Below are 14,754 nucleotides of genomic sequence, written 5' to 3'. Positions count from 1 at the left end.
CCAGTACCCGGCTGTCTTGCCCTCTCATTAATTTTTAGTATTATATATTCTTTTATTGCTCCCCGAAATTTGGCCAACAAAATGACAACTTCCCTAAATTTTAACTGGTGTCTGATTTGGTATATTTGTACACCCAGATATCTTGAGAGCCAGCCCCTCATGTGACTAGTTCACCCTCACTGACCTAATGGTATATTCTGTACATTGGAGTTTTTTCTATACATGTATGTGGTCTCCTCAACAGTTACATATCTCTAGTTGTTTGTTTCTTCTCTATATATTCACTGGCAGAATGATAAATTATTGCAGATAATTTAAGTATTATTATCTGACATGTGAAGGCTACCTGGCAATACCAGGCTTTCATGTATGTCTTATTTTAACACACATATGCATGTAGTGCTAGTAATAAACAATGTAGCTAACAGCTCTTGGGTCACTGGTAAATAACACTATGGGTTAAATTTATAATTCATTTCCCAACTCACGATTATAAACATTTTTACTCTCCTTGCTAATTTTGTATATTTGTTTTCATTACAGGGAAGTAGTTTTGATCGCTATGAAGATGGCCAGTTTGACTTAGAACAAGCATCCCTCAGCCAGCCGATCCCAGAGGTAATTACTGTAGTTACATTTTCCATCTTTGTTGTGCATGCACAGTGCATGTGTTTTGTATAAATTATAATGTCTGATATATTGATGTATTGGTACATTGATTATACAGAGGATTTTAAATTGAATATTGTTTTACAGTGTAAGTCTGTGTGCAAGCATGTGATAAGAATCTATGCTCTCATTCAAAACATATTTACCATCAAATTATTAAACACTGCACAATATCATAATATTTTCTTGTGAATGATTGTGTTTTGCCCAACAATCATTTAAATAGTGTCGTTGTGGACAATTTCAATTCAGCTTGTATCAAAAAGTGTTTTTCTCGCCATGTACATTCTTTGGTTCGCTGTCTGTATGTTTTCTTTGTTCTTCGCACTTATGTAAACAGGATAATATTGGGTACCGAATGTTACAGAAACATGGCTGGAAAAGTGGAAATGGTTTAGGAAGACGAATGCAAGGTATGGAATGTTTTTTACACTCAACTCCAGAGTGGCAGTTGCTGCCATAGACCCCCAAAAAGGTGGAGCCTGCAACAACAGTCACTGCTAAATGTCCAAAAACAACCAAGCATAAACCTTTAAAATAATTGTTTAACCAATTAGAATCTAGGAATCATTTAAGTAGATGTTACATTGTAGCCAACTCACCATTCACCGTGATAGAACAAAGCATGGTAATTAATGCATGTCATTTATAATTGCAGTCAGCACAGTATCATTAATAATCACAGAAATATCACAATCACCAGTGTTTTTTTTTAATTTAATTTCTCAAAGATTTTGCTTTGTTTATTTTTTGAAACTGGAATTAACACCCATTTGACAAGTACATATTACTAATGTGTTGGTGCGTTAATTGGAACGTGATGAGTAAAGTGTACTTTCTGGTGCATGGTGTCTGCATGCTTTAAGGTGTTTTTTTATTCTTCATCTTCTTTTTTTTAAATACTCACCTTGCATGTAATGTTTGACTCATCAATACTATATTCTAGCAATCTTTGCTTCTGTCTTTCAAACTTTTGTTATCCTATAAATGGTCTCTTCTAGCGTTAAAAAAAACAGCATGTTTGTGTTTGTATCCTTCAATTACGTTTGTTTACATTTTGAGTTCCTTTGATTTTCTTCAGCGTAAACAGGACCCTATGCCTCCCTCCCTGGTCAGCACAGTCCGTCATGGCTGTGCCCGAAATAGAATGGTAATGCACTTCTTCCTAAGTGTTCCAACAAATGTTGACAGCACCTAGCCACTCAAAGATACTAGACTTACTTTACTCTTCATTGCATGCTAATACTGCATTGTTTTTATGTTTTTTTAAAAAAAATGAATTTTCATGTTAAGTACTTACATATGAGCAATTTATAAATATATTTAATATAGTAGATATAGTTATGAGTTTTAGATGCATTTTTCTTTAATTTTGTTAAAAATGAATCTGTCAGTTATGGGGTTTTATTGGTACCTGTTTTGTTATGTTGGCTAATATTGCATGCACAGCTATAGTGCATTTAGTGCTATACATTAATCTGGTAGAGTTCTTTCTTTTATGTATTCATCATCAGCTTTTGCTTATTTTAACGCATCTTACTTGTGTTAAGCTTATATATAATGGTTTGCTTTTATTTGCTTTATTAACAGATTTGTTTTATTTTATTTCCACACGTCCCTCCCCCCAGGCTGGCTTTTAGTGTGTGTCTTGATGTGTTATGTGCATATTTACTTGTTTTATAAATTATTGTTGTGTACATTGTAAATTTTGTTTGTTGTGAATATTGATCCACTTGTTAATTGTTTGCACTTTTCGTAAAGCATGACCATCAACTCCCAGGGTGCCCTGAGAGGAACACTTAGCACTGCACTTTAAATGGTCATTTCTACAACATTTGTTGTTTATTAAATTCCTTCATATTAGCCACCTTGTGTTTAACTGTTGTGCTGTTGATAACTAACAATCCATACAATAGGATATGTTGTTTTTTTGAGTGTATTGATAATGGTTGGTATCTCAAACAGGAAAACCCACCAACATAATTTATATAAAAGTTAAAATATTTATTAATACCATAGCTAAGTAGGATGGTTCCCTGTATCTGTAGACATGTGTGTTTCTCATACAAGTATAGATCTTCTAATCTTAGCAATACATTCCACATAAGAGAAGGGCATGCACTCTGTTGCATCTCTCACCTAAAGTTGTTAGGCTATTTCTATAAACCTCACCAATGTCCCCGATGACTGGTTACTTTGCAGTTTTTCTGTTGTCAATTACCTTATCCCAAAGAGACCTTGAACTGGTGGTCATTGTTTGTAGACCACTGCTATCTAAGCTAGATTGTTTGTTCAAAGTCAAGTAAACTAACTCAAAGGTTGTATACCTACTCTTGTGTACAGCCATTCATGTGTATCCATCATTGTAATACCAGCAAACTACCTGGCCGTCCAGCAATCATGGGGGCTTGAACTTCAGAGACATCAAGGCCAATTGCCTTGATGTTCAATAAGTACCTTGGTGAGTTTAGTTACCTTTCCTTATGTCATTGCAGTTTTATAAGTTTGGGTGTTGAGAATATATTCTCTCAACTCTGAATCTCAAGCCCTGCAACCCTGTATACATTTATGGTTACATGCAAGTCTTCTCATGTACAGGAACCATTCTTATTTAGATGATACTATTTTCTGCACTGCTTGTAAAAATTCCTGTTTTAATCCTGCACCTTGTCTCGCTGCTGATCAGTGTGGTTTTATCAGCACATGCCATCCAAGTATATTTTTTTGTCACATCCACAAAATCCTGCGTTTTATGTCTCTCTTGTTGAAAACTTGGTAGAGTGCTGCGGAAAAACCATTCTCTTTGATAATAATAATACCCTTGCAGATCCACTTAAAAAAAAAATAGCTGACTGTACCAATGCACTTCTTCATACCAACTAACACATATTACCAGTCAGGCTGGATTATTTTTGTGTTGAATAAATAATTTCTGTTTTTGGTTTAATCCATTCTGTCATAAATAGGGGGTAGATTGTGTATTTTATGGAGGGACAACAAGTTACAAGCAAGTATAACCTGCATGACTGTTATGGTGTTCTCTGTGTAGGTAACAGTTCAAATGTGTGATTGCTTTAATTTAACATGTGAATGAGACTGATGTAGTTAATGTGCTGAATGCAATGTTTGCATATCAGGTACTCATCGAGGTAACTTTCATAGATGCCCTACCAATGTTTTAAAAACATTTTGTCTTTATAATTTGGTGGCTTTTGTGTGTATGGAAGTTGCAACCTTAAATTTATTAGGTGATAAGAATTGTGTTAGTAAACACTAACCCCCTCCTCCTCCCTCCCAATGCCAGAGTGAGGGACTCTGCCTGGAATCCATTAATGATACCAGTATATTTCATACAAAACCCTTGTAGGATCCCAGATTAACATTTTATGGGGTACATTGTATATGTATGTTATTGTATTGCCTTGCTCTACATGGTTATGTTATGCATGTTTTTATTACAGTAATATTACTAGTATATCTGTTGTCTTGCTTTGAGCTAAGTCACACATATGTAGATGTATTTGTTTGATGAGCTTTGAGATGGTCAAATGGCGGCCATTTAAATGTTAGAAATTGAATATTTCTGCCATTCTTTACCCAGAAATGATTTGAGAAACTTATTACCAAATGCTGTTCTAGAATGCCATATCTCTGATACTATTTGACTGATTTCAATCTAACTTTATGCCTACATTATGCATAATGTGTCACACATAACTATCATGCATTTGTTTCAAATTCCCATTCAAAATGATCAATTCATGTCTGTTTTGTTTATCGTACTATTGAACCAGTGTTGACTCTTTTTGATATAACGTACTTCAGAATTTTCAATCAGTATAAATCATTTCCAGAAGCTCCCTGTAAAACCAGCAAAGAATATATGACTGATGAATTTTGGCTTCAACATTTCACTCGCTAAAATGAATGGGAAAAAAAACAGTTGACGAGAAATTCTATTTCTGTTTGAGGGGAATAAAGGTTTTCCTTTGCTTTGTGTGAAATTTACAATACATTTCACACAAATTGCTTTCGTGCAATGAAAAATATTCCATGATTGAAGTGGTAATTTTTCCCATAGTATTCCAACAATGAGATAATTTGGAATATTAGAGATAATCTAATAAGATACATCTGTCTATAGTCAATTCATTTCAACAGTGGGATAATAGAGTAAATCTAATGCAAAATTCTAAAGTTCATTCATTTCATCAACCCTTAATTTTCACACAAAGTACAGAATTTGTTCCCTCTGAATATATAACAAAAAAGTCAAGTTTGTTTTAGCAGTACTCATTCTCTAGATACCAGCTTTATAAAAAAAAAAAACTCTTTGAGCTTGTACAATTTTTTTTAATCTGGGAAATACCTTATAGTGGTGATAAATATTAACAATCAAATAAATATTAATTGTCATAAGTGATGTGTTTTATCCTGACTGCAGGTGTACATGTGGATACGCTTGACTGATAGTTGTCATTGCATACAGCTATTAATATCTTAAACCTCTTGGGCAAATGCTATCATAATGGAAATGAATAATAACTATGTTGACTTTATCAATTATGAAAATTAAATTTGGAATAATAACACCTGCAGAGACAGTCATATGCAAATTCGTCTAACAAACGATTATAAAAATTAAAATTATCAATAAAACAGAGATTGAGTCGTACACAAAATTGTGTTACATATTGTTGGTGAATGACTGGTTATTGAAAATTATTAGCTGTGGGAATGTTCAATATTGAGTCATGAAATAATAATACTTAATATTGAGTGATTGTTTCTATAATAGAAAAGTGACAATTTATGATGCTTTTAAGCACTGGGAAATAAAATCAAAATATCTTGATTATAATATGCGTGTAAAAATTGTGCCCTCTGAGCCGATATGACGTGCCATGGACTCACAGGGATTTGCTGTAACACAATTTATTGTGTCAATTCACTGGCAAGTCATAGACGCAACAGAAAAGCACAAATTGATATACTGATGATGAAAAAGCTAAGAAATTTTTAATGTGGTGAAATGAAATTCACATTTCATAAACAAAATAAGTGTAAAGCATACAAACTCATAGACAATTTTAATTTTTTTTTAAGACCAACCTCTCCAGCAGTTAATTTTTCGGAGATTCCATTTTGACTCCTACAAAATCAAACCTGTTAGAGGGCACACTGTTACTTACTAAGCACATTGACAAGTGCTATAGATTTTAAGAAGATTATCTATACCAGATGTCCTAAGGCTGTCTGTTTAGACAAGTAAGCTGAGCTAAAAGAAAAGATATGCATGTTCATTCAATTCCATGATACTCTAAAGTTTATTTGCTTGACTACATTGTATGGTCTGTAAATTTGAAAAAAGGTTCTTAACTGCTTGTATGAATAATTGTGTCAAACCAGAGTTTGAGTTTCTCTATTTCAGCGCCATAAAAAAGGTTGTCCAACTCTACTTTCCAATATTAGATGGAATTCTCTATTAGGGTACCCTGTGAAAGATGTTTAACTCTACTTTCCAATATTAGATGGAATTCTCTATTAGGGTACCCTGTGAAAGATGTTTAACTCTACTTTCCAAATTGAAATTATAATCTGGAATGTACGAGATCTTATCATTTCAGACAAGTTGATTAAAAAGGTGTTTGAACTGCATTCATTTATGTATAAACCTATTATGGTAACCATAACAACATAATTTGTGTAGTATGTGTTGGTATGACAACTATCCATGAATAGTATCATAAAATCTGTATTAGAAGCTGCATCCATAACAGCAGTCGCACCCATTCTTTTTAAATAATTGAGAACCAAAAATTTACCATTTCTCATATGTGTAGATGCTGTAATATAAGCTGCATCCTCTCTGTTGCAATGTACCATTTTAATAGAAGCCACGGTTTCTATTACAGATTTTAGAGTAGAGTGTATACATCCTGTCAGTTTCAAGGAATGATGTCTGAAATTTACGATTTTCTTTACAGTCACCCCTGTTATATATGGTTAAAATGTTTTTAAATACCATAATAAATATTTTCTCTAAGGAAATTATTATTAATTGGAACCCTTATCTTGCCAGCCCCATGTACATTGACTTGACCTAATAAGAGTTAATTCATTTAGCCCTGGCTTGATAAACCTAATTTACTTAGAAAGCAATAATTGACAGTTAATAAATTATGGGTCAACATTAAATGTCAATAGTTAATATAGATTGCGTCTAACATGAAAAAATGATCTTGAGTAGTTGGTTGTAGAAATTGTCATATTGAGTAATTTTTAAAGTTTTACACTACCCCAAAATAGATTGTTCAGAAAGTGCTAGTTTCCATCAAAGCAGATGATTCAAATTTGTAACCATTGGATGCCAAAGTGTTGTCAACTTCAACAAAATAAATCTTCATAAAATTTGATCCAAACCTGTAGTAAATTGGAAAGTATGTCTAGTCCAAAATTAGGACACATGTTAGAAATATGTTTGCCTTCAATGGACTAATCAAAGCTGTATGCAGTGTATTCTGTATTTGTAGTTCAAAACTTATAGCAAAATAAATGATAAATACAGTAAAACTGTTCAATTTTCATGATAAATTCTTTTAATTAAATGACTCCAGCTTACAGTATCCTAGTGCTATTTTCACTGATATAAACTTCAGCCTGTAGAATCCAAAGGTTATTTTCACTGATACAACATCTCAACATTTGTCTCTCACAAAGTTTTAGTTGTTAATAGATGGATGTTTAGGCCAGATGACAGTTCTGTGCAATACCTCTTGTCTTATGAGCTTTTTTTTAAAGAAAGCTCAGTGGTTAGTAAGAGTTTAACTGAAGGTGGTGGTGGTGGTGTTGTTCTGTACTTTCCAAAAATGTGTTTTCACTAGCAGTCTATTGTTTATCCACACAATTAATTTAGTCATGTGAAGTGGTCCTATTGTTGTATGGCGTTCACTGTTACTAATAAAAACATCAGTATGGAATGCTTTCAGTAAAGTATAATATTCACTCGACTGGATTAACCTTTTGGCAGCAGTAATCTTTTTTTGCTGAATCAAAAATTAAAATAACTTGCATTTACCGGGTAACTTAATATCCAATAATTTGTTCAAAGTTAGTGCATTGAATCAACTGTTTCTCAGTCCTGTCTGTGCGTCATACTTGGTATGAACATGCATGTCATTTTGTTTTGTGATTTGAATCAAAATAGCCGACTGGTGGCCATTTTACTAAAAATCAACATTTGAACATTATTTTAACAGTTTCTCAAGATTGCCTGGACCTATTTCAATCAAACTGGTGGTGGGTTAGTAGTGCACACCATTTTATTATTGTATCTCAAGCCTATTTCTGTCATTGTGTTTAACAAAATAGACAAAATCCTCTGTCATATCTTCTAAATATATTTATACATTCAGTTAAATTGGACTGACTCAATTAGACAGTTGAAATCTTTGTATACCAACTTAGGTCACTAGAATGGTCAGCCAAGTGTTGATACTATATCACTTCATCTACCACAACAATGGGCGTTTTCTCAGGTTTCTCTTGTATATCTGGCTCTGAATGTTAATTATGTGGTTGCTGGTGGAGCGTAAAGTATGACTGAATGAATTCTTTGTAGTGTTGAGTAAGATGCATGTATGTCTGGAGACTGAACTGATTTTTAGTTTAAAGGGGCACCTTCCAGTTAAGCCTAATCTGACAACAAATTTACTTTCTGGATTAAAATAAAAATGGATAACAAAAGATAGATTAACTTTGTAAACAGCATAAACAATAGTGTCCCATGATTCTTTGGTGCAATCCATGGGATTGAGCGGTTCCCCTTTAACTGCAATTAAATAATAGTATTGTGGTAAAACACCATTATCAACAGTTTTCTGTCTGCATGTTTAGTCTGTTGATGGTATAACAACAATTTGTTTTCTTGATCATTAAATTTTTTCTTATTTTGACAACACAGTTATGTCAATTTACATAATGGAACAAATAGGGTATACATTTTTCATGATGGATGATATTTTGTTTTGCTTGTTTAGAAATGCACAAAATATAAAATCTATTTTTGTATTATTGTACAGTTTTTGTATTTTCAGTACATAAAATACCTTACTTAATGTGAATGTTTTTATCAAATATAAACTCTGTATATAGTCTCTGTGCCCCTTTTGTACTTGTCAGACCCTGACCATATATGATTAATGGCAGGGACGGAAGGTAACTTTTTATTCATTAATAGTGTGATTTCCTTTGCTGGCTCACAGCTCATTAAATATTCATTGCAGGCCATGAAAGGGACCCAAGTCTTGACTCTAAGGGATGGCAGCACAGAGTGCATGTGTTTTCTGCAGGCTAATGACATAATATGTAAGACATGATTCCCACAGGCAGATATGAATACATCAGTGTGATCTTTGTGATTCTCTCATTGCAATTTTTGTTTTTGCTCCAGGCTGTAAATATTGAAAAATTACAAACTTAGTACTAATAATGAATACACTGAATTCTAAATTCTAAAAACTTTGTTTGCAACTATTGGTAAACACATTAGTACCAGTGACCTTAGCTTCTTCAAATGCAAGAAATCTTTTTGAAATTTTGTTCCTTCTGAAAAAACAAAACAATCTCAATTAAAATTAAATGAATTAGTGAAATATACGTCAGTGTACAATTGCCAGAATTAATTGGATAACCAATTCACTTTCACTACAATATTTTAACACTTTTTACATTTCTATACCCTTAAATTAATTCAAAAGTGTTGTCAAGGAGATTGAAATAACCCACTATAATTAAGAGATCAGAAACATTGTCAAAAAATAAGTTGCCGGTTGAGGGATTCTGAAAATAACTTTCATTGTTATATACCCCGGTGGTACGGAAGCTCTAACTTTGCACCTGGTCTTTCTTATAAATAATTCAGTGGTCTCCTACAGTACGTTTGACATCCTTCCAAGCTTAGGATATACTGTGATGATAGACAGAAGTAATTGGAAACTGGAGTTTTGACAAATTGACAAGATTTGATATTACTGACCTGACCTACTGAATCTATTAGTTATTGAAATGTTAGAAGTTAATAAAAAGGAGAACCCCACTCACCTATTACAGCAATTATTATCAAATTTCACCAATGTTTTTGTTTTTTAGTCTTCATTATTTCCAATGTTCTTAAATTTCATAATTTATTTTTGCAACTTTGGGAAATAATAAAATTCGGTATCAGTGACCATTTTACTGGTGTTTCATTCGACAGGGTTAGACTGACTTTGTGAAATATGATGTAATTGCAAACAGTAAACTAAATACAGTGTAATTTTCAATCAATCTACATTTGGGACTTGCCAACATCTTTTAAAAAATAAATTTAATTGAAATAAATATTTGAAATTTACAGTAAATATTGCTCTCCCCACAAATGTTATACATGCATTAATTATGATTCCAGTGTGCCAATAATTACAGTGGCTGTTGACTGTCAGTTGCTTTATCATCAACAGCTGTGCACCATATAAATGGTGAAATGAATTTATACAGTCTACACAATGTTAACACAGCAGGTTATCACTTTTCATTTTTGAAGTCAACTTCTATTTTTAGATAAATGCTAATATCCCATGGCATCTGCTCAATGGTTGAAATTCATCTCTATGTATTGTGATATAATATATGTATGGTTTGTAGAATGCAAAATAAAAATTATAGTGTAAATATATTTATTGATCAAGAATTTTCATTGTAGGAACCATACCAACACAATAATAGCCTATTTGTACACTTTTTTTCTACTGTAAAAAAGAAACATTAACAACATCATATTTTAGACTGCATTATCCTTGTGTATTATGTTCTAAGGGTTAACATTGTATAGTATCTTGATCATTAAACTTGAGAAACCAGTTTTATGAATCCACCATATTGTTCGAATTTTTGAATCGTTAAACATGACATTTTCCCTTCAACTATATCACCACATAAATTCCACTGCATTGTTGAATTTACCGTAGTATTCAATGCAAAGCAGTGTACCGTTATTTACCATAGCTACGGGAAACCAAGCAAGCTATGCTCTGAACAAATTGTTCCAGATTTGCTGTTAGCTAAGCAATGCTGAGGCATAAATTACGCCCAATAGAGAAAACTAAAGGTGTTAATTCAAAAAACCTTTGTCTGTTCTTGATTGTGATTGGTCTAGGAAATGTCTTGAGGATCATGACATAGCTCCATCTTTGAGAATGTTGGTTGTTTAATCAGTGCCAGAATACATTTTGATCACTGACTGTACATTTATCTGTTCTCACAGTTGACGATATACTCAGTAGATGAACTCTCACCTCATGATTTATATTTGTTTATAGTCATCCATCATCACCACTTTGGTAGAGACACAAAGAATTTGGTTTAGCTGATGTTCAGTGTTGACATGTCTCAATTTGAATCTAGTGAGTACTTTAGACATGTTTAGTTTAGGCAGGTTTTTAGTTAAAATTGCCAGTGTCCTCTTTAGGAAGGTTTTTAGTTAAAATTGCCAGTGTCCTCTTTGGGCAGGTTTTTAGTTAAAATTGCCAGTGTCCTCTTTAGGCAGGTTTTTAGTTAAAATTGCCAGTGTCCTCTTTGGGCAGGTTTTTAGTTAAAATTGCCAGTGTCCTCTTTAGGAAGGTTTTTAGTTAAAATTGCCAGTGTCCTCTTTAGGCAGGTTTTTAGTTAAAATTGCCAGTGTCCTCTTTAGGAAGGTTTTTAGTTAAAATTGCCAGTGTCCTCTTTAGGCAGGTTTTTAGTTAAAATTGCCAGTGTCCTCTTTAGGAAGGTTTTTAGTTAAAATTGCCAGTGTCCTCTTTAGGAAGGTTTTTAGTTAAAATTGCCAGTGTCCTCTTTAGGCAGGTTTTTAGTTAAAATTGCCAGTGTCCTCTTTAGGAAGGTTTTTAGTTAAAATTGCCAGTGTCCTCTTTGGGCAGGTTTTTGGTTAAAATTGCCAGTGTCCTCTTTGGGCAGGTTTTTAGTTAAAATTGCCAGTGTCCTCTTTAGGAAGGTTTTTAGTTAAAATTGCCAGTGTCCTCTTTGGGCAGGTTTTTAGTTAAAATTGCCAGTGTCCTCTTTAGGAAGGTTTTTAGTTAAAATTGCCAGTGTCCTCTTTGGGCAGGTTTTTAGTTAAAATTGCCAGTGTCCTCTTTAGGCAGGTTTTTAGTTAAAATTGCCAGTGTCCTCTTTAGGAAGGTTTTTAGTTAAAATTGCCAGTGTCCTCTTTGGGCAGGTTTTTAGTTAAAATTGCCAGTGTCCTCTTTAGGAAGGTTTTTAGTTAAAATTGCCAGTGTCCTCTTTGGGCAGGTTTTTAGTTAAAATTGCCAGTGTCCTCTTTAGGAAGGTTTTTAGTTAAAATTGCCAGTGTCCTCTTTGGGCAGGTTTTTAGTTAAAATTGCCAGTGTCCTCTTTAGGAAGGTTTTTAGTTAAAATTGCCAGTGTCCTCTTTGGGCAGGTTTTTAGTTAAAATTGCCAGTGTCCTCTTTAGGAAGGTTTTTAGTTAAAATTGCCAGTGTCCTCTTTGGGCAGGTTTTTAGTTAAAATTGCCAGTGTCCTCTTTAGGCAGGTTTTTAGTTAAAATTGCCAGTGTCCTCTTTAGGAAGGTTTTTAGTTAAAATTGCCAGTGTCCTCTTTGGGCAGGTTTTTAGTTAAAATTGCCAGTGTCCTCTTTAGGAAGGTTTTTAGTTAAAATTGCCAGTGTCCTCTTTGGGCAGGTTTTTAGTTAAAATTGCCAGTGTCCTCTTTAGGCAGGTTTTTAGTTAAAATTGCCAGTGTCCTCTTTGGGCAGGTTTTTAGTTAAAATTGCCAGTGTCCTCTTTAGGAAGGTTTTTAGTTAAAATTGCCAGTGTCCTCTTTAGGAAGGTTTTTAGTTAAAATTGCCAGTGTCCTCTTTGGGCAGGTTTTTGGTTTTGCCAGGTTTCATTTTTTTTCATTGTTCACTTTAGGAAGGTTTTTGCTTTAGCCAGGTGTCCAAGTTAACAGGGTTCTACCTTATTAGTGTGTCACTCGTCAAAGTTGAAATTTAACATACGTGTTGTACACTGGGAAAGCAACAGTTCTTAATCGGAAGGCACAACCATTCACTAAAAATGAATACAAAGAGGTCTGCTTCATGACCTTTCTATGTGTGTTTGCTCAAAGCTGAACTACATGAGAAAAGAAAGTAGTATTGTTCTTTTTTGTGACAATTTATTGCATTGTGTAGCAACATAGCCAAGCAATCCACAGCCTTAGTGATGGTGTTTTCAAAGTAAACTGTGTCATGGCATGTTTCTACTCCAACTTTCTAAATTTGTTCTGACACAAAATGTTTTTTAGAAAACAATTTAATACAACATTTTCGTCTTTTTAATTACTAGTATAATTTCTTATTTCTAAATATGAAATGATTATGTGCTACATGTAACTATTCCAATATGGCTTACATCAAGGTCTAAATTTGATGAAAGTTCCTGAGACTTCCTGACAAAATTCACAACAATTTGACAGTGGTTATCTGCCATGATCATGTACACAAGTTTCATACAATACATCGAGTCCAGGTTTTTTTCTAGAAAAACAATTTCAGGAGGGAGCACACCTTTGTTACCATTGGTGCCACTCTACACCATATTTGTTATAACTCTTCATAATCTGAATGTTCCAGGTTTGGTAAGAGGGTGCAAGCTCTGGGGTAAGAGGGTGCAAGCTCTGGGGTAAGAGGGTGCAAGCTCTGGGGTATGAGGGCGCTGTGCCCCAGTTCCCCCTGTCTGGAAGGAGTCATTGTCTGCTATCTGAATCTAGCAATCTGCATTGCCTGGATTCATTACATTTCTTTAAGACAATAAAGCTAAACTTTAGAGCTACTTACATGTACTTATCATATAAACATATATTTATATGTATTAAATGAATTGTTAATAGACAGGTGTTATATATGATGTTATTGTGATCATAGTATTCATTGTAATATCACCCATTTAGTTCTCTAACTACTGGTAAATATTAAAGTTAAAATAGTTTGTGGTCAGTCATAATTCATGTCTGTCCATCACTCTTATCAAATCATTAACCCTTGACACCAAAATCAAAGTCTCTTGTCACCTTAATTGTTGTATTACCGGTATTTTTTTTCCAAAGTTGTTATTAATTTTTGATCAAGTCCTGTTGCCAGTGGGAAATTATGTCCATTTAGTTTAAAATGAACACTGACATTATTTAAAAAAATACATTAAAATTTAGTTAATCAAATTTTTTGAAAAAATATGGAATTTTGTGGAAGATAATAAAAGTTGACTTTGGTGTCAGAATTAATAAAATTATATAACATTTGAAAATGGTTAAAACAGCTGTCAATCTATATACTGTGTAGCAATATGGTAGAGGTGGTAAGAGGGCTCCTTATCCATTTAATGTTAACAGTCAGGTTTCACTTGAGAGGGCAACTAGTTTTACAAGCATTCACTTCATAGTAATATATGTATTCTATCATGTATATTGTCCATAGAGTTTATTTTTACTTGTTCAACTTGATCCAGCATTTGTTCATCCTGGAACACTAACATGATGTTTGTAGTTATTTAAATCTCTATTTGTTCATCCTGGAACAATAACATGGTGTTTGTAGTTATTTAAATCTCTGCTATTTGTTCATAGATACATCTCACCAAATAATTGTGCTACAACTTTGAAACACCAAGCAGTCTCATTCTGATGTATCACACTCCTGAGTTGATAGATTTATTATATTATTAGACATTATTTATCCTCAGTAATCACTGAGGCCATAATAAGCCTTTCCAATAGTGCCAAGCAAAATTATATAATTACATTCAATATTACAACTGTACATCTTGAGAAATTTGAATCTTGCATTTGTTTATGTAAATTATTTGATTTATATCAGGTTAATTGTAAATTTATGTGTAAACAACATTGCAATAACCATACCTGTATACCACAATTTAAACAACCATCCTGAAGAGAAGATTATACATTCACCTTGGCAGTCCAATGCACCAGTGACATACAAAACATGTTTTGACCCTCTGGCTGGTTACTGTGTTGACATTGCACCAACAAAACAAA

General features: G+C 33.4%; 1 protein-coding gene across 5 annotated transcripts in view; it reads left to right on the top strand.

The window, feature by feature from the left end:
- The window catches only part of LOC100374723 (uncharacterized), a 59,404-nt gene that overhangs the window by 22,714 nt on the left and 21,936 nt on the right, over window positions 1–14,754 (top strand). The window contains exons 2-3 of one of the 5 annotated variants that reach the window (XM_085494936.1): window positions 544–618; window positions 1,037–1,082. In XM_085494936.1, the coding sequence (XP_085351062.1) occupies window positions 544–618; window positions 1,037–1,082 (121 nt within the window). Of the gene's footprint in view, window positions 1–543; window positions 619–1,009; window positions 1,083–1,748; window positions 1,820–14,754 lie in introns of those variants that run through there. The other 4 variants (XM_085494935.1, XM_085494937.1, XM_085494939.1 and 1 more) reach the window with 4 other exon arrangements.

The sequence above is a fragment of the Saccoglossus kowalevskii genome, chromosome 21, assembly GCF_978046115.1.
Source record: "Saccoglossus kowalevskii chromosome 21, keSacKowa6.1, whole genome shotgun sequence".
NCBI lineage: Eukaryota > Metazoa > Hemichordata > Enteropneusta > Harrimaniidae > Saccoglossus > Saccoglossus kowalevskii.
The sequence above is the reverse complement of the archived record's forward strand: the minus strand, read 5'-3'. Positions and strand labels throughout refer to the sequence as shown.